We start from the raw sequence: 20,018 nt of genomic DNA on the forward strand, positions 1-20,018 counted from the left end.
TCTTTATATGTGTTATCTCAATTTAATCTTAGCCTTGGGATAAGTGATTCTTTTAAATGCCAGATTGAGGCTCTTAGGGCTCAATCTGGCCCAAGTTTATACACGATAGTTAAGGGCAGAGTCAGGATTCTAACCCAGGTCTTCCTGAAACCCTGGGTGTCTCCAATACTCCAGTTGCTCATTGCAATTGAAGAACACATGAAGTCCACCCAATCTACCCTCAGGCTGTTCAGGTTGCAATTTACCTGTCAGGGAGACAGGTAAATTGTCAGCATCTGCAATAACATAAAAGCTGGTGTGAAGGGGCAGGAATAACATGGGAGTCCAGCACAGTCCCTGGCTCTGGGGCATGCCTGAATAAATTAGTAACTTTGGAGACAGAATGGGGTAAAGTAGACATCCTGAGGGAAGTGATATCTAGCTGAGACCTCTGAAGCTGTTCTAGGCTAGGGAGGAGCAGAGGGGACCAGAGCTTCCAGGTAGAGTGGCCAGAGGCAGACGGGTGGATAGTCCAAGAGCCCTCTGTGGCCATCCATGCCCAGATCATGCAGCTCTGTCCCCAAGTGCCTCTATCCCATTGCCAGAGGTTGGCCCTCTCTGGCTTATCTGGAGAGCACAGGGCACACAGGATGGGACTGCAGGGAAGAAAAGTGTCTTTCTGTGTTGGCCACGACCAGGCCCTAGTTGCTACCGCCCTGAGGCCTCAGCTGGCAGGCCAGACTGCTGCCAGGTCCCAGTCTGCAGCACAGCCACCCCTGCCGCAGACCCTGTCAGCCCAGCCCTGTTGCCAGAGATTTTTGGTTTGACGTAGCCGGCCTCCTCCTTTTTTCTTAATGCAGCTGCCTGTGAGGCCCAGAAACTGAAGGAAGCTGCCTACCTTTCCCTCTTGCTCTCACATTGGATCCAGAGGCATCTGAGTAAAGAAGTGGATCCAGAAGTTCTGCTTCTATCCAGAATTCAACTAGGTACCCTGACTTAGAACAGGCTTGGTCCTGGAGAACATCTTCCTAAGTAAAGTGTTGCAAGAATGGAAAAGCACGTGCCCAATGTACTCAGTAGTAATATGAAACAGTAGATGTACAACTATAGGCCCACAGGAGAGAAAAATACAACTACATTCAAAAGGGGGGAAGAGGGAGGGAAGGAGAGAGGGAGGTGGTTGCTATGCTACCATCTAAGGGGCATAAGGTAGGGGTACATGGTTCAACTAAACTTAGACTCTACCTAACAACCACAAACAATGTAACCTAGTAGTTTGTAACCTTATATCAATCTGAAATTGGTATATGTGTTGGGGGCACAGCCTTTGTCTAATGCAGCCCTCCAGAACCAAAGGTCAGTAGGAGCCAAATCAAGGCAAGGGGCTGTAGCAGGGTCAGGCAGGGGGAGACAAGGGATGAGGCATCCCCAACCTCCCCGCAACCCATTGGGCCTCCAGATACCCATTTGCTCTAGAAGACTAAGCCTTCCCTAGGAGCCAATAAAAGCCTAGGAAGCAGAAACTCAAAGAGGTGTTTTCCAGAATGAACACACCAGTATCAAAGGTGGGCTTTGGGGGCAGTGAAGCCCTATGGTTTTGGCATTTCTGCCCAATACCATTCATTACTGAAGATTTTATTAGACAACACTCAGTTACCTGGGCTGCTGGGAAAAGCAGTATTACAAATAGCCCAAAGGAAGGTCATTTCCTTTTGCCTTTGGAATGCTCAGTCAAGGCTATAGAGAGCCTCCCTAGTTACATTTGCCTTTTAGAGCCTCATTTCTCAAAGTGTGGTCCCCAGACCAGCATCGTGGGTGTCCCAGGTAACACTGGGAGCTCATGAGAATTGCAGAGTCACAGACTCCACCCTACTCCCAAGGAATTAGAATTTGCATTCTTGATAAGATCTCCAGGTGATTCTTTTTTTTTTTTTAAAGAAACCAGGGGAAAGCGCGATGATTCTTAAGCAATTAAAGTATGCCAGCATTGGGTGGCGCCTGTGGCTCAGTGAGTAGGGCGCTGGCCCCATAAACCAAGGGTATCAGGTTCAAACCTGGCCCTGGCCAAACTGCAACAAAAAATAGCCGGTGGGTGCCTGTAGTCCCAGCTACTGAGGAGGCTGAGGCAAGAGAATTGCCTAAGCCCAAGAGCTGGAGGTTGCTGTGAGCTGTGACACTACAGCACTCTACAAAGGGTGACAAAGTGAGACTCTGTCTCTAAAAAATTAAAAATAAAGTATGACAGTATTAAAAGGTTTTGCATACTGTGAGCAAGGGGCAACAAGAAGCCAGCTTGAGGGACTCAGGGAGAGGAGAGTGGTGAGCAGGAATAAGCCTCAGGTGGCCAGCAGAGCACACGGCCTGCTCATGGGTTGCAAGGCAGAGATCCTTGTCATTCACCTCTCTTCTCTGCCGCATATCCTTTGGAAGCCATACCATACCAGGCCAAGTTTCTCAGCGCTCATGTGCAACTTCACATCTCTATGTCTGTGCCTCTGCAATTTCCTCTCCTAGGAATACCCTTCCTATCTGGCCTGCCAGCAAGCTCATGATCTTTCTTTAAAAGTCTGCTCCAGGCCAGGCGCGGTGGCTCACACCTGTAATCCTAACACTCTGGGAGGCCAAGGTGGGAAGATGGCTCAAGCTCAGGAATTGGAGACCAGCCTGAGCAAGAGTGACACCCCATATCTACTGAAAATAGAAAAAAACTAGCTGGGCATTGTGGCAGGTGCCTGTAGACCCAGCTACTCAGGAGGCTGAGGCAAGAGGCTCTCTTGAGCCCAAGAATTTGAGGTTGCTGTGAGCTATGCCACCACAGCACTCTACCCAGGGTGACAGACTGAGACTTTTTCTCAAAAAACAAAAATAAAATAAAAGTCTGCTCCAAAGTCACCTACTTTTGATCTTCTAAATACCTGTTCTCTCTGTGCTCTGTAGCCCTGGGGACAGTCACTCATTTACCAATCAAGTCATCCAACCAACTCAAATATCTGTTTCACGACCTCCTACATGCTAGACAGTGGGCTGGAAACTGGAAACCCAGAAACTAATGAGATATAGCTAACTCTTTGAGAACTCTCATTCTGGGTAGGGAGATAAGTGTATAAACTCACAAAACAGCATGATGGGCACACAATCCCACCTGCTGGATGAATGGGAATGAAGGCACACCCAATATTGCTTGGGTCTCTGTGCTAACAGATCAGAGAGTACTGTCATTATTTACACACCAGACCTCCCCAACTAGACTGTAACTCTCTAAGGACGGTGATTGTTCCTATTCTTCTGAGCATGTGCTGGACCTCCTTTGGGGCTGAGCAGATGAGGCTGAGGGAATGTCTATTTCACATCCAGCGAAAGGGCCGAGATCTCATCAGCCTGACCTTCCCCAGTGAAGGTGGTAGGATTGGGACAGGGAGCCTGTTCCAGCAGCTCCCCATGCATACGATTCCACTCCACTCCCTGAGAATTTCATTCAACAAAGGATTGAAGCACGAGGGGTCAGATGCTGCAAAGGTTACAGAAAAGGCCTAAGAGCTTCAGATCTCTAAGAGAAAATAAAGATCATAACTTATAAACCAATTAGAAGACAATGGAAGATAAAATCAGATCAATGTAGAGACATCTAGGAGGATGTGAGAACTAGGAGATGACCCAGGAGGGACCCAAGCAGGACCTTGAAAGAATTTTGATTTGGGCAGATAAGAAGGGAAAGAGTGACTTTTGCATCTTGGGCAAGAATACACCAAGAGCAAAGTCTCCAGGGCAGAAAAGACAAAAAATGCAAGAACTGGAGGGTTCTTGTCATGGAAAAAAACAAAAGAAAAAAGAAAAAAAGGAGATACGGATGGGCAGACAAGATGTCACCAGCAGGCGGAAGGCCACAGACATAATGTCCGGCAGAGTTCAGACAGCTGCCTTTGAAAGTTGTAGGACAAGTAAATCGCTGTTGCTCTCGCCATCTATAAAAGAGGAAAGGGCTTAGCTTGCTGAGAAAATGTCAAGTTCCCTTATTCTTTTATGAAGAAACGATGTTTTGAGAGTTAGGTTTTACGGAAGTGGTAATGGATTGCCTGACCTCCCTTGAAGAAGACCAGACCACATCTGCAAACCAGCTGGGCAGAACAGAAATTCAGTGGTCCTGGGAAACATTTTTATACTTAGCAAGAGGGTAACCGGTCCGTGTTTAAATAAAACTTATAACCTAAAGCTCTTCAGCTCTAAGAAACTGAGCTAATTCAGTCGTAGCTGGACCCTCTCCAACCACACACACACACACACACCCCTAGTGTTTTATGAAAGAAAATTGTCAATGACCAGCATAAACATATGAGCATACTGACTGGTCAAGAGGAAGAAAAATGAGGTGACGAGAGCAAAAGACTAAAGGATACAGCCTTTTACAGGGGGGCTTATCTTCTACTGGTTCCTAGTGGACAGGCTGAACTGTTTTCAATTCTATTTTTTATTTTTACTTTTATTTTTGAAACAGAGTCTCACTCTGCCAACCTCGGTAGACTGCTGTGGCGTCATAGCTCACAGCAACCTCAGACTCTTGGGCTCAAGAGATCCTCTTGCCTTGGCCTCCCGAGAAGCTGAGACTACAGGAGCCCACCACAATACCCGGCTAGTTTTTCTATTTTTAATAGAGACGGTCTCGCTCTTGCTCAGAAAGTCTCAACCTACTGAGCTCAAGCAATCCACCTGCCTTGGCCTCCCAGAGTGCCAGGGCGACAGATGTGAGTCGCCATGCCCAGCTGTTGTCAACTTGAATAACCAAATTCTGAAACTGTTAGATTCTTCAGGATTCCTGAGTGGCCCCACTCCCTCCACCCAGGGGACTGCTTTCTGTTGGCAAAGGCCTGCATACTTCTGGAAACCTTCAAATATGGGAACATCTGGTATTCGAAAGACTGAAAATACTTGCATTTGTAAGTCACAAAACTGATTACTAAAGGACCTACCACAAGAATCTCCAGCATCTTTTTTGTCCTTCCAAATGTCACCCCTCAGAGGTCTACAAAGCCCTCGTCTAGGCTCAGCTTCCCAACTCCCTCTCTCTCTGGATGAGAAGGACTTAGGTATTGTAGTCAAGGCCTTCTTGCCCGTAGAAATCAAACTTAACAAGAGATGGACTGAATCACCAGAACATATTGCCTCCCGTACTGCTTCATTATGCTATTAAGATTGAATAGCACAAACTGGTTAGCATGAAACAGAAGATAAAAGAGCCAGTTCCAGAGTGGCAGCGCTAAGAGCTGGGAAGCTAGGCCGGGTGCGGTGGCTCACACCTGTAATCCTAGCACTCTGGGAGGCTGAGGCAGGTGGACTGCTTGAGCTCAGGAGTTCAAGACCAGCCTGAGCAGGAGTGAGAAGCGTGTGAGAGGGCAAGCAGGTCTTTTTCATGGGTCCCCATGAAAGCAGGGCTGTGTTGCTTTTAGCTAAAACTAGTTATTTGACAGCTGCACACTTTCACCCTCAACCCTGACTTCACGCCCTGTGTATAACAGGAAGGTTTGTGGGCCAGAGAAGTGGCCTTCCTCTTCTTCCTCCGCAGTCACAACTGCTGAGCCCAGAATGGGAACCCAATGCTCAATGAATCAAATTCAAATCTGGGTTTACCTACATTTCCAGGATCAGTGTCCTCTGAGGATCATGTGGATAAGCTCCAGCCCACCCTCTAGCTCTTATCCCAACTGTTTTCTTAGACCCATAACAACACATGTGAAATCACCATCCGGCCACTTAACTCTGTATCCCGAAGGCAGCCTCCAATGTGTATGTTTGAGGAAGTAGAATGGTAGAGCTCCTTATTCCAGAAAAGAATGTTACTTAATAGTCCAGACATGAAACTACTTCCTCTCCATGACCACTTAGGATCTGACAGAGCCTTCCTCCCCCTCTGCTTAGCACCCCAATACGTGTCCTGGTGTGTCTTAGGAGAGTTATTGCCTTTAAGACTCATATGGGGAATCACTGACGTCTTCCTCGTTTGGAGCTAACAGGTAAGCAGCCAACATTTAATGGCTCTTATCCATGGCTAAACCAAAAGAGTTGGCAAGAGAGAATGAGTTCATAAAGAGTGTGTTATCAGAGGTTCCTCGTGTTTGGAGAGCGAAGGGGATTGTTCAAAAATGTAGGCCCCCTTGAAGCTGGATAAGAAATCGGAGAACCAGAAAAGACCTGTTTCTGTGGCCCGGAATGATTCAATGGGAAGAAAGGGATCCAGGGAATGAGAAAGAGCCAGTGGTAGACAAGAGAGGAGGCTGGCGCTGATCCAGGCTGATCCTTTGGAGGCTAGAAAGGAGCCTGCCGCTGATCCAGCCTCATCCCTGGAGGCTAGAAGTCATTTAGAACCAAAGGATTTTTAAGACCATGATCAAATCTTAAAGTAGTAACCAAAAGTATAGGAACCTCACATGTCCGACCAAGAACAAAATCAGCGGCTGTCTACTTTAGCAACTCATGAATACTTTTGAAAAAGACAGAGGCCTAACCTCCACCTAGAAATTTAGGATCAGGAGGCCTGGGTGAGGCCCAGCAAGGAGCCACAAAGCCAACCCCCAGCAGGAATAAAGGACCACCAGATTCATCCCAGAGCTGCAGTCACATCCCACTTCCAAACACATCCACCCCTCACACCCCAAACCAGCCTCCAGGGTGTCGAGTCACCATACCGCTTTCCTCCAGAAGTTCCTGACTATAAATTCCCCACCAAGACTCCATTTACCTCTCAGTCACAGCATAAAAATGGGACGATTTCCTCAAAGCACATTTATTTAGAGATCATGTACCAAAGGAATTGTTTGGATTGTTTCTGTGATTCTTTCCAGTCACTCATCCACAAAGAACCCCAGCCCCAGGAAGGGTCGCATCTGAAGGGTTGAATCTGATGGACTGCGTGAGGCCGCTGTGGCAGCTCAGCCAGGTGACCCAGGGCTAGTGTCCCATCCAGAGGGGGCAACTCTGTGCTTCCCCCTCCCATCATCAGGGCCTCTTCCTCCAGAGCTGTCCAGCCTTCCCTCCAGGCTCCAAACTCTCCATCTTCAGCCTTCTGACCGAGCAAGGAGACAGGAGGGCAGAGAGGGCAGAGAGTCAGGTAACTGCAAGAGCAGCTCAGGACACACGGAGGAGAGAGTCTGCTCCTGCTGTGATGAATGGAGCTCTCCTCTCTTCTCAAACTGCTTTCTCTGTTCTTGGCATTCCCCCAGCTGACTTATTTTCAAGTGGGTTGTTCAGAGAGGGCCAAACTGGATGCTGTGGGGAAAGAGAAGAAAGAAACAGAGCACACTTATAAGAAGTCATCCAGTAGGTGGCGCCTGTGGCTCAGTGGGTAGGGCACTGGCCCCATATACCAAAGGTGGTGGGTTCGAACCCAGCCCCGGCCAAACAGCAACAAAAAGACAGCCAGGCGTTGTGGCGGGCACCTGTAGTCCCAGCTACTCGGGAGACTGAGGCAGGAGAATCACCTAAGCCCAGGAGTTGGAGATTGCTGTGGGCTGTGGCACTCTACCGAGGGCGATAAAGTGAGACTCTGTCTCAAAAAAAAAATTTAAAAATAAAAAAAGTAGTCCAGTAATAATAGCGGTACCATCCACTGAGCTCTTCTTACGAGCCTGGTCCAGTTCTGAATTTCACATACATGATCTCATTTGCTCCTCAACCACCCATGAGGCAGGTTTTATTACTCCCATTTTAAGTAGTAAAGACAAAGAAACTGAGGCTCAGAGAGGCTAAGTTATCTGCCCAAGACCATCCACCTGCCAGTAGGCTTGGGATTTGGACCCAGGTCTGCCCAACTCCGAAGCATGTGATCTTTTTTTTTAAGTATAGTAAAAATGTGTTACAGATATGTGTATAAATGGAGCTGTGGATCCATAAATCACGGTGCATACACATTCATACAGTGAAATCTTATGCAGTGCCTAAAAATGATTCTTTGCAAGTTTTCAATGATAAATGGAGGTGCCTAAGTAGAAAAAAAGTGCTGCATACATGATATGCCCAGCTAAAAGAATGTGATTAATCTATATGTACTAAAACCCATCTTCACTGGACCCATCTTCCACTGGACCCATCTTCAAAACAGATGATATCATAGATTTTCATAGTCAACAGGTTTGCAGAATAAAAATATAATTTTACTTTTTTAAATTACTTCCTGGATTTCTGACTTTTATTTCCCATTACCCCTAGTGAAGGAAAAATAACCTAGTCATTTTCAAGGAGACCCCATCAACTGCAGTGCCAACACTTGTGATCTTAACTACTGTGTGTACAGCCTCAGAAAAGAGAAACAGCCTGGGGTTCTCACTACAGGTATGTAAATCAATCAATTTGGCAACAAAAAAAAATTCAAGGTTCTTTGTTACCCCTGCTCTGTAGCAGAGAACACCTCTGTGCCTGAAGTCTCCAGCGGCCTGCAGTCCTGAGTTCTCCCATAGGTCTATTTAACTTGGCACACGGTGTTTTAAAATCGTCTTGCCAGGCCCAGAAGGCCTTTGAGATTGTGGCTGGGCCTCCCACCACACTCTGCTGGATCCAGTGCAAGAGGACCTGGCACTGAACCTGGGAAAAGGAGCTGTGGAGACAATTGTCACTCCTATGTCATATCCACCTCAGAGAGTTTCTGCAAAAAGTGTCACCCTGACTGGTGACACACTAAGCAGTAGCCACAGGGCAGCTGTATCAGCAGAACTCTAGGAGCCAGAATGAGGCTTACTTAACAGGTGACTGCACTGTCACATGGCAATAAGGAGAGAGGGGTGTGGGGGGGGGGATGGTTATTCCACTTCGACTTCAGAGAGGAGCTAATGTTTCACTTGGTGGATCCAGGCCAGGTCTCTGAGCTCACATTTCCCTGGCAGACCTTTCTCTGCTGCAATCAGCTAGGAGTCATGTGTCCTCCGTGCTGGTGTGACAGGAATAAACACAGCCCATCATTCCACAAGTAGAGGAGGCAACTTTCCTGAACCCAGCAGAACGCTGCTCCTTAATGGGCATATAATTAGTCTACAAATAGCATTGAGCTCCCTGCCAGCTCCTTTTGTCCCTACCTCTACTCGCTGCACAGCGAGGTACCTTTTCTAGGTGCTGTACTTCCCTGGGGAGCTACAGAAGTCAGACCAGAGTGAAAGTAGGAATCAGACTCGATATTAATGTAGAAATCCACCACGCAGCCTGCCTGGCAGTCAGGTTATGTGAAGAAATAAAAAGCCACAGTTTCGGGCTGGGCATGGTGGTGCACACCTACAATCCTGCGCTCTGGGAAGCTGAGGTGAGAGGCTCCCTTGAGCTCAGGAGTTCAGGACTGGCCTGAGCAAGACCAGGACCCTATCTCTACTAAAAATAGAATAATTAGGGCAGCACCTATGGCTCAAAGGAGTAAGGCACTGGCCCCCATATGCTGGAGGTGGCGGGTTCAAACCCAGCCCCAGCCAAAAACTGCAAAAACAGATAGAATAATTATCTGGGCGTCATGGTGCACACCTGTAGTCCCAGCTGTTCAAGTGGTTAAGGCAGGATGATGGCATAAGCCCAGGAGTGAGTTTGCAGGGAACTATGATGACATCACTGCACAGTACTAGAGGCTGCAGAGAGAGACTCTGTCTCAAAAAGAAAATAAGTCTAATTGGTGGGACCACACCTATGGTGCATCTTACAAGGGTACATGTGAAACTTACTAAATGTAGAATATAAATGTCTTAACACAATAACTAAGAAATGTCCTGAAAGCTATGTTAACCAGTTTGATGAAAATATTTCAAATTGTATATAAAACCAGTACATTGTACCCCATGACTGCATCAATGTACACAGCTATGATTTAATAAAAAAAAAAAAGAAAGAAAGAAAGAAAAAAGTCACAGATTATATAAAAATTTAAGCATTGGAAGGAACCTTACTTTGACTTTTTTTTTTGAGACAGAGTCTCACTATGTTGCCCTTGGTAGAGTGCTGTAGCATCACAGCTCACAGCAACCTCAGACTCTGGGCTTAAGCAATTCTCTTGCCTCAGCCTCCCAAGTAGCTGGGACTACAGGTGTCCACCACAATGCCCGGCTATTTTATTTATTTATTTATTTATTTATTTATTTGAGACAGAACTTCAAGCTGTTGCCCTGGGTAGACTGCTGTGGCATCACAGCTCACAGCAACCTCCAACTCCTGGGCTCAAGCGAGTCTCCTGCCTCAGCCTCCCAAGTAGCTGGGACTACAGATGCCTGCCACAACGACTGGCTATTTTTTGGTTGCAGCCGTCATTGTCGTTTGACAGGCCCAGGCTGGATTTGAACCCACCACCTCAGGTGTATGTGGCTGGCGTCTTAGCCACTTGAGCCACAGGCGCCGAGCTCCCGCTATTTTTTTGTTGTTGCTGCAGTTGTCATTGTTGTTTAGTAGGCCCGGGCTGGGCTCGACCCCGCCAGCCTCAGTGTATGTGGCTGGTGCCCTACTCACTGAGCTACGGGTGCCGAGCCTTACTTTGACCTTTTGAGAGGAGGAAAAACAATCCCTTACAACACAATGTTTGCCTCAGGCTTGACCTGTACTCTCTTCCCTCAATTGTGTTTAATCAGAACTGAACTGGACTAAACTGGTGAGGTAAAGGAATTCCTCCTCCCCATGGGGAAGGCTACTCTTCACCCCTTTTCACCACTAAAAGCAATAACCTCTATTGATGACCTTTAATCCTCAAGATTGGTATGAAGGGAACAAGTTTGATGGTACTCTGCTAGCCAGCAGGCCTCAGTTTCTCACACTTTCCCTTTACTTAGAAAAACCTCTTCCCACAGCAGCCTCCCCAGGCAGCCTGGCCACAACCACCACCCACAAGCTTGCCGTATCCTTTCCAGCGCCTTCTGCCACCTCTAGACCCCTAGCTTGGCTGGGGCCAGGTTCGTCCTCACCATGGTCATGTAGATGGCCTCTGATTTTCCACTTGGTTCTTCCTCAGTTGCCTCTTGTGTACTTATGGAGGTATAAATGTGTTTCTACAGGGGGAAAAAATAGTACAAAAGTTCCTAAAAATCAGGTGAATCGTTTACACCAGAGAAAAGGCTCCTATTTTCTGGGCATCAGCCACCAAAACTGGTGGGATTCAAAGGGTTACTGATAACTATAGAATTATCACCAATAATGATAATTCAGTCTTCAATCTTCTTGAAAATTAACTGTCAGCAAAGAGCACTATGTTAAGAACCAAAGTCTTTGCTTCCAAAGCCAAACATCTTTGTTTAGATGGGTGTTTAGGTAACAGCAGGAAATCTTTACCTTGCTAAATTACTTGTATCTGTGCTAATTTCCTTCTAATTAGAGTCATGGCAGGACAGCATTTATCAGCAGCTAATTGTCATCAACCCCTTCAGAGGTAACATGTCAGGGCCAGCCCTCAATGAACCTGGCATCTCTGAGGTCGGTGGCACTTTGATTCGCAGTCCTATCACTCTTTGGGAAAGCAATATTATTCAGTGGCAAATACTTGGGTTTCTAGAGGGCCCCCATGCCATATTGGGAAAAAAACCTGCTCTTGGGACAAAGATAGCCCAAAAGGTAGAAAGGGAGATATTCACAGAGGACTTTTTAAAAATTAAAAAAAGAGAGAACAGGACTTACAGGAAGTTAATTCATTTCTTAGTCACCAACAGCAAAATCCCTGAATATTTCATCTTACCCATTAACTTCTTAACTCCAGAATGTATCATAATTCTTTGTTATACTTACACAGCGCCTTGTAGATTACAAAGCATTTGTATATCATCATTTCCTTTGAGCCTTACAACAACCCTGTGAGCCAGGCTGGGCAAACATGCTCATCCTCACCCTCATTTTGTGGGGGAGGCTCAGGGAGTTGGCAGAGCTTTCTGACTCCAAGTCCAGTGCTCTTTCTACAGCCCACTACCAGGATCTACTGCCCTGGGCTGATCTGATCAGCCCGTTCCCACCCACTCCTCTCCTCAGAGGCTCTTATTCTAGTGATTAATGTTCCTGCGTCCCTGCTCTGTGCCAGGCACTGTCCTGCAAACTGAGACACGATAACCAAGGCACAGCTCCCGGGGGAACGGTAACAGCCCAGGCCCACCTCGACTTAGTGTCTCATGTTGGAGCCTGTGTCCACCTCCCCAGCTGAGGACCCAGCAGTAAGATGGAAAGTTCATCTCTTACCTCTGGATCAGCCTTCTTTGTGTTCTCCAGGCTCTTCACCAAGGCAGAGGAATCCACTGATCTGCAAGGCAGGAACAGCATATGGAATCAGCCAGCCAGCTCTGTTCATTCGAGGGTGCCTACACCAGGCCCTGCCTGGCTTTGTGAAGAGCAAGACCACAAAGAAGGAACTATTTTCACCAGATTTCTACAGCCAGGGGTACCTGGCTCACCTTGAAACTTTAGAAATGCATTTCTTCTAATGAAGAACAAGAGGCCATTGATAGTTTATTTTTTTTCCATTGATAGTGTAGGCTGAAAAATAGCTTCAACGTCTCTGTTATTACTCTCACCACTTTCTGTCCGTAAAGGAAGACGTCGGTTTAAGAGAATGACTAGAGACAGCGTTGGAGGACGAGGGAGATACAGCCAAACCAGCAGGGAGCAGCAGAGGCTCAGCAGGATGCCAGTCTTGGCCCTTCCTGGGGCCGGGCAGAATTATCCCCACAACCCCCCCCACTCCCCACCCCTCCTCCGCCAAGCTGGGAGCTCCAGCCCCTGCTTTCTACATTTGCTACTGGAAATACTTCCTTTCCCATTTTGGCCTAAGGCAAAGCGTGTAGAGGAGAGGAGGGAAAGGCTTTCCCCCCCAATTTTCTGATTATAAAGAGTTGTATATTCTTATTGTAAAATCCAAGTAACACAGAAATGCTGGAAGTTGAAGCTCCCAGGAAAGCCCTTACTTCATGGGTTCTCCCTTCTCCTTTCTCTCAAACACCATACCCCGAGTCGTATTTTAGAATTATCCCTCCAAACCTCTCTCAATGCAAGCATAAATAAACTCACCTAAAATATATTTAATGTCTGTATTCCTGAACTGGGCATTATATTATTTTTTCTTTTGTAAAAATGACATCATACTATATATTCTATCTTATTACCCCTTGGCTGTCTTTCCCTGTCATTCTGTGAGAGGTTGTAGCATTTCATTGAGTGAAATACGGAATCACTGCATCACTAGCTTTCTCACAGGCACTGACAATGATTCCAATTTTTAATTATAAGCAATGCTGCAGTGACCATGTTTATACGCAAATCTCAGAATATTCACCTAATTATTTATTTAGAATAAACTGCTAGACATGGAAATGCTGCCCTTTCTTTTGAGGGAAACTGAGAGGGGAAGTAAGCTAATCATGGAACCCAAGTTTTCTAGCTCTCCATTCAGTAATCTCAGCGTGCCCAGAGCAAAGACTCTCGACAGAGGCCAATCATGTTCAAAACCAAATCAGAGAGCCCTGGGGAGCAGAGCGCAAACTTAGCAAGCACAGGGCTTTCTGTCTAATCCATGTTCCACTGGGAAAGGACACTCAAAAGTCAACATCATTTCATAGATTTCCTGTCCCGTGGACACATTTCAACAAGAGGGTCAATCTGCCCTATGGGCAGTTGGGTTAATGAAGGACATGGATCTGCAATAACCAGCGAAGTACTAGTGTCCACGTTGGGGCATCTGGGTGTCTACAAAACCCTGGGAGAACTACTGTTGAAATTCAGGCCTTTAAAAACACATATTGGCAACAATTCATTTAGAACCTAAAGGCATCCATTGAAAACAGCCTCTCATAATTAAAATGTGGTGCTTTAAATTAGTGGTCCCCAACCTTTTTGACATCAGGGACCAGTTTCATGGAAGACAATTTTTCCCCAGATGGTGGTGGTGGTGGGGTATCTGACAGGAGGCAGTGCTCAGGCAGTGATGCCTGTAATGGGGAGCAGCTATACATACAGATGAAACTGCCTTTTCTCCTCCACTGCTCACCTCCTGCTATGTGGCCAGTCTCTTCACAGGCCACCAACTAGTACCAACCCATGGCCCAGAGGTTAGGGACTACAGCTTTAAATAAAACAAATGGCAACCCTCAAAATCTTAGCTTCTATATGAAACATACAGTGTGGGCTCGGCACTTGTATCTCAAGGGGCTAAGGCACCAGCCCCATACACCAGAGCTGGCGGGTTCAAATCCAGCCCAGGTCCATCAAACAACCATGACAACCATAACCAAAAATAGCCAGGCATTGTGGCAGGCGCCTGTAGTCCCAGCTACTTAGGAGGCTGAAGCAAGAGGATCGATTGAGCCCAAGAGTTTGAGGTTGCTGTGAGCAGTGATGCCACGGCACTCTACCCAGGGCAATAGCTTGAGACTCTGTCTCAAAAAAAAATAAAAATTAAAAAAAATAATAAAATAAAATAGATTTTTTTTTAAGAAGAAACATACAGTGTGGATAATTCAAAGATCATTTCTCTCAGGCACTGAATGGAACCAAGATAGTTCTTGCATAAGATTTATACTCTTAATTACGCTCCACTTAGAGTCTCGTTGGTAAGAGAGTTTGTAATATTTGCATAACACCAAAGTGAATGAAGTCGGTGCAGGAATGTCCAAGTATTTTCAGGGTCACAGTGAGCAAAGGAGTTGGGGTTATTATACAATGACATCTAATGTGACAACCACAGATGAGTCCATTTAAAATTCATCATCCTCAAAAACAAAAATCCTCATCTCAGGATGGCACAGTGAAGACCCTATCACTCTCTTCCACTTAGGGTTAGGGCAGTCCTGTATCCCCAGCCTCCAAACCCAAGGGGTAAGGGCAGCCTTGTACCTCTTATTCTCACAGGTCTTCTTCACGATCAGTATCAGAACAGGGAGCAGCACGATGGTGGCACAGACAATTCCCACGATGATCACCAGCTGATAACCACCTAGGATCACAGGTCCAAGGGCTGCTGGGGTCACCACCACTTGGAAAAGGAGAAAAGCAACAAGAGGGTCTCAAGACTCCAGCAAAGAGCTAAGAGCCCCATCAGTTCTATAGGAACAATAGCCAGGTCAGGAGACAGAGGGAAAAGGCCTGACTTCACCTTGTATCCGGACTGTGGGGACACTGTCTCCCTTAGTTTAAGAACCTAAAGTCTGAATCTCTTCCTTACCCCTAAAGTGCAGATGCAGGTGGGTGCAAGTCTAGCTACTTCATCTATACCAGCAGCTCCTTTCACATCACTAATTCTATTTTAACATTTGGTTTACCAAATGACCTAGAAATAACAGGCATTTTAGAGGCTGCTGATCTTTCGATGGGCAAGTGATTATTGTCAAAAGAATACATACAACACTCAGCCCCATAGTGGTGACACCAAGTAAGGTCTGCAGAGGCATTTCTGCCCATATGATACCCTTCACTCCTCTCCTTAATTCACTCTAAAGATATATGTGTGTGTGTGTGTGTGTGTGTACATATATATCAAACAGTTCCTCAGTGACAGATGGCGCTAGGCACAGAGGATTCAAAGATGAATGCTACATGGTTCCTGCCTCCAAGTAGGGAGACAAGATGTAAACTGAAAACCGCCATCTGTAGGGGACCCGGAGCAGCACAGAGAAAAGGGTGCCCCATTCTATGTGGAGCCAAAGGAAATTTGCCAGCAGAGGTTTTATAGTTTCACCTGAATGTTAACAGGAACATTAACAGACAATGTGGGGCAGGAAAGAAAGGATGTGGTGCACAAGATCTGGAGGCCTATGAGGGTGGCTGGTGCCTTCAGGAACTAGAAATAGTTTAGTGGGTCTGACATAGAGTTTGCATCTGTGGACATGATGGCGAATTACTCCAAAGAGATGAAGGAGCCGAGTCAGGAAGGACCTTGATTATCTCAAGAAAGAATTTGGCTCAGGAGGCCAGGGAAAAGCCATTGAAAGATTATAAGCCAAGGAATAGAAAGTTCTGATTTGTGATTTAGAAAGAGGGCACCAGGAGCCATGACAGACGGGGGAGGTGGCTGGGAATGAAAGCAGAAATTTGTTAGAGGCCTACAGTCCAAGACAGGGGCGAAGACAGCCAGAACTGAGCCAGGACCAATGGACGGGAAGGAAGACAGCTTCGAGAGTGAGCAGCAGAAATGAAACGCTTGATGATGGTTAGGTTAGGGGTCATCAAAGGGAAGGGAAGAATCAAATCCATCCCAGGCATCCAGGTAGACAGCTGTGTACAGTTGGGCACTAGCTGAGCCTGGGGAGAGGTGAGCGGGGATAGGTTTGGACACTGTATTTAAACGATTTAAGAAAAATGTGGGTGGAGTTCCCGCACACACATAACTGTGTCCAACACAGATTGTATGTACAGTGTCCCCTACCACTAAGGTGGACAAGGCTGCGGGATGGTGCTTAGCGTGGCATTCGTAGTCTGGGCTAGTACAGAGGAGGAAGGAGGGGCTGAAATGTAGCCCACTGAGGAGTTAACAGGAGAGAGACTGTAAGACACCAAGCTCAGCCCTCTAGGGAGCTATTTGGCTATGCTGAGAAATAAATACACAATTAATTGTGATGATGATTATACAACTATGAATATACTAAAAACCATTGAGTTATACCTGTTCAGTGGATAAATTATATATGGTATATGAATTTTAAAAGTATATGAATTGTATCTCAGGAAAGCTGTTTTCATAAAAAGAAAGGCATTCTGGGAGGCCAAGGCAAGTGGATTGCTTGCGCTCAGGAGTTCAAGACCAGCCTGAGCAAGAGCAAGAACCCATCTCTAAAAATAGCCAGGCACTGTGGTGGGGGCCTGTAGTCCCAGCTACTTGGGAGGCTGAGGCAAGAGAATCCCTTGAGCCCAAGAGTTTGAGGTTTCTGTGAGCTATGACATTACAGCACTCTACCCAGGGTGACAGCTGAAGTAAATAAGGACATGGTAAGAGGAAGAACTGGGTAAATTTTTGTAGGTATGCTGAATAGTAGAAGCCAACAAAAAGTGAGACCATGGCCATGTTAGGAGATTTTCCTGAGCACAGGGGGCCAGATAAGCCCAGAGCAGAAGGGACAGAGGTAAGAATGGAGGAGAGATGGATATATTTGCGGGTAGAGCCCCTATCATGACTGTGTTTTCTCTATGAAGGGAAGGAAAGACTCCTGAGAGTGGAGCTCACAGAAATAAGAAAGCCACTGTCCCGCTTCCCGGTTACTAAGGAGAGGGTACTCCAGAGACCCAAGTCTCTGGCCTGAGTACCAAGGTATGTTCCATCCTCACCCCCAGCTCCCCAGCCCCCAGCCAATTGCAGCCAACCCCTGAAGGCCCTATTAGAGGCCAAGTCCACCGCCACATCCTACCTGCTAACTGGGTTGTGGTTTAACTTTAACCCCTGACTCACCAACCTCTCTCCATCAACACAATTGAGTCATTATTCTCCCACAGGCTACAGACCCTGAGGCACACTGTTTCCAGAACCTTTGACCAAAAGACACCCCCCCCCCCCATTTTTGGTTCTGGTGCCTTCCTGTTTTGTATCTGTTCCTTGCTGTCTCTCACCAGCTGGGGATCATTTTCCCTTCCACTACAGAGCACACAGCATCTCCCTTAAAGCCAAGTAAAGTGACTTTGGATGTCAATTCTAGTCCATCCCTGAGTTCCTGTATCTTTATGTCAGTTGACAACACTGCCAATGAGTAGGGCTGGCAGAAGGCTGGTGCTCCCTAGCAGCGGGGCGGGAACTGAATGAGGCAGGAAACTGTAGCAGGCATTGCCAAACTCTGGCTTGTGTGAATACAGGGTCAGCACCTGAGGGAGGCCCCTTCTGTCCCGCCTCTCCAGCCCCTGCTAGTCCCGACCCTGCTAACCAGCTAGGAGGCCCCTTAGCCCTCCCCACCCAAATGTAGATACTTTGAGGCTCTTCCTGGATCACATGCAGCACAACAGTTTTCTTGAACACCAGGTTCCCCAGGTAGATACTGCAGGTGTAGAATCCTCTGTCAGACTCCTTCACTCCTTCAAGCACAATGGAACCATCGTTGTGGGAAATGTCCCCCACCAGGTTTACACGGCTCTGGAAGTGGCCTTGGTTCTGGAACCTTCCCCGGTTCTGGGGGTACCCCACAGGTATCTTGAGTTTGGAGTGATAGCGTAGCACTATCTCCTCCTAGAAGGGAAAGGCAAAAGGTATAAGATTGTGATGACTGGGGGGCGGGGGTGAGGCGGAGAAGAGAGTAGGAGGGGCAATCTCAGGATGCCCAGGCCCTGCCGTGTGAAGGCCGGAAAGGTGTTACCAGGAAGCATTAGATGGCTGGACGAGGTGGCTCATGCCTATAATCCTAGCATTCTGGGAGGCCAAGGCACGTGGATTGCCTGAGCTCAGGAGTTTGACAGCAGCCTGGAAAGAGCGAGATCCTGTCTCTACTAAAAATAAGAAAACTAGCCAGGCATTGTGGCAGGCACCTGTAGTCCCAGCTACTCGGGAGGCTGAAGCAAGAGGATTTCTTGAGCCCAAGAGTTTGAGATTGCTGTGAGCTTATGACACCACAGCACTCTACTGAGGGAGACAAAATGAGACTCTCTCTCAAAAAAAATTAGCTGACATGAAGTCATGAAACACATGTGTATGTGTGCACGGGTGCTTAGAAGGATGTCACCAAACCAAGAACAATGGTCTCATCTGAAGAGAGGAATGAGAAAAGTGGGAACGAGGGCTTTCACTTTTCGCACTTCTCCAATGAATAAAGAAAAGTACAACTTTTACACTGTATGACACTTCCAGTTGGATTTGCACAGGCATCGGAAGTATGTCTAAAACAGAACTCCTCATTTTTCTCCCAAACCAGTTCCTTGCAGTCCATCCCATTTTGGAAAATGGCAATGCCTTCTTCCAGATGCTCAGGCTGAAAACCTTGGAGTCATCTTAATTCCTCCCAATCTTGAACAAATTACCCTCAGCAAATCCTCTCACCTCTACTTTTAAAATGTGTTCCAAGTCCGCCACTCTCCCTCCTCCACTGTTAGCTTTCTGGTCCAAGCCACCTCATCTCCCACCTGGATTCCTGCAACAGCTTCCGTACTTGGCTCCCTGCGTTCTCTCTACTAAAATCTGCTCTCACCTGATAAGCCTTTAAAAATGTAGTTTAAATCATGTTACTCCTTGCTCAAAACCCTTCCGTTCCCCCCTCACTTCTACTAAAACTATAAGGCCCTGCATGATCCCTCCCCCCAATCTCCTTTTCCTCTCTGACTCCATCTTATCTTCTATTCTTTTCTCACAACTTAGGTCACTTTACTCCAACCATGCCAACCTCGTTGCTTCTCCTTAAATACTGGCCTCAGGACCTTTGCACTTGCTATGCCCTATGACTGGAACACTCTTCCCTCCAGACATATACACCCCCAAACTCCTTTAAACCTCTGATCAAATGTTACCTTCTTGGTGAGGCCTCCCCAACCACCTATATCAAATAACACCAGAAGCCCTGCTTTATTGTTCTCCATAGCTCTTACCTGTGTAAGAGGTTCTCCATAGCTCTTACCTGTATATTTATTTCTTTATTATTTTCTCCATAGCTCTTACCTGTATATTTATTTCTTTATTATTTTACTGTGTATCTCCCTCCATCTTGATTATAAGTCCCATATCAGGACAGTGGCTTTGAGTAGTCCTTCTCATAACAGATGCTCCAAAAAATACTTGTTAAATGAATGAGTATTGAAGTTTTTATAAAAGTATGCCGATTAAAGAAAAAAAAAGCTTTAACTAGGTGCAGTGGTGATAGCATGCACCTATAATCCCAGCTTCTAGGAAAGCTGAGGCAGGAGAATCATTTGAACCCGGGAGTTTAAGGCCAACCTCCAATCAATCAATTAATCAATCCATCAAAACAGCTTTTAAGAAAAGGTAATATGTATGCAGATACGTGTACAAACCCAAATGAAGTCACCTGGCCCCTACCCTTTTGTCTACTGCAATTCAAATTCAAAATCTCAAAATGTCAACCCTTATCCTATTTTCTGCTGTGAATCACTTGAGGGCTGACATTTAAATGCATGACAAGCTCTTAGGGGTGAACTTGGAACTA

At 46.5% G+C, this 20,018-nt stretch overlaps 1 protein-coding gene across 5 annotated transcripts in view; it reads right to left on the reverse strand.

The window, feature by feature from the left end:
* Positions 1-6,747: 6,747 nt before the first annotated feature.
* The window catches only part of JAML (junction adhesion molecule like), a 29,857-nt gene continuing 16,586 nt past the window's right edge, over positions 6,748-20,018 (reverse strand). For 4 of the 5 annotated variants that reach the window (XM_053594155.1, XM_053594159.1, XM_053594158.1 and 1 more), the window contains 5 exons: positions 17,842-18,097; positions 14,788-14,926; positions 12,142-12,202; positions 10,887-10,970; positions 6,748-7,236 (listed from right to left, as the gene is read on the reverse strand). In XM_053594155.1, the coding sequence (XP_053450130.1) occupies positions 7,156-7,236; positions 10,887-10,970; positions 12,142-12,202; positions 14,788-14,926; positions 17,842-18,097 (621 nt within the window). In that variant the 3' untranslated portion in view covers positions 6,748-7,155. The remainder of the gene's footprint in view (positions 7,237-10,886; positions 10,971-12,141; positions 12,203-14,787; positions 14,927-17,841; positions 18,098-20,018) is intronic. The other variant, XM_053594156.1, reaches the window with a different exon arrangement.

The sequence above is a fragment of the Nycticebus coucang genome, chromosome 6, assembly GCF_027406575.1.
Source record: "Nycticebus coucang isolate mNycCou1 chromosome 6, mNycCou1.pri, whole genome shotgun sequence".
Lineage (NCBI taxonomy): Eukaryota > Metazoa > Chordata > Mammalia > Primates > Lorisidae > Nycticebus > Nycticebus coucang.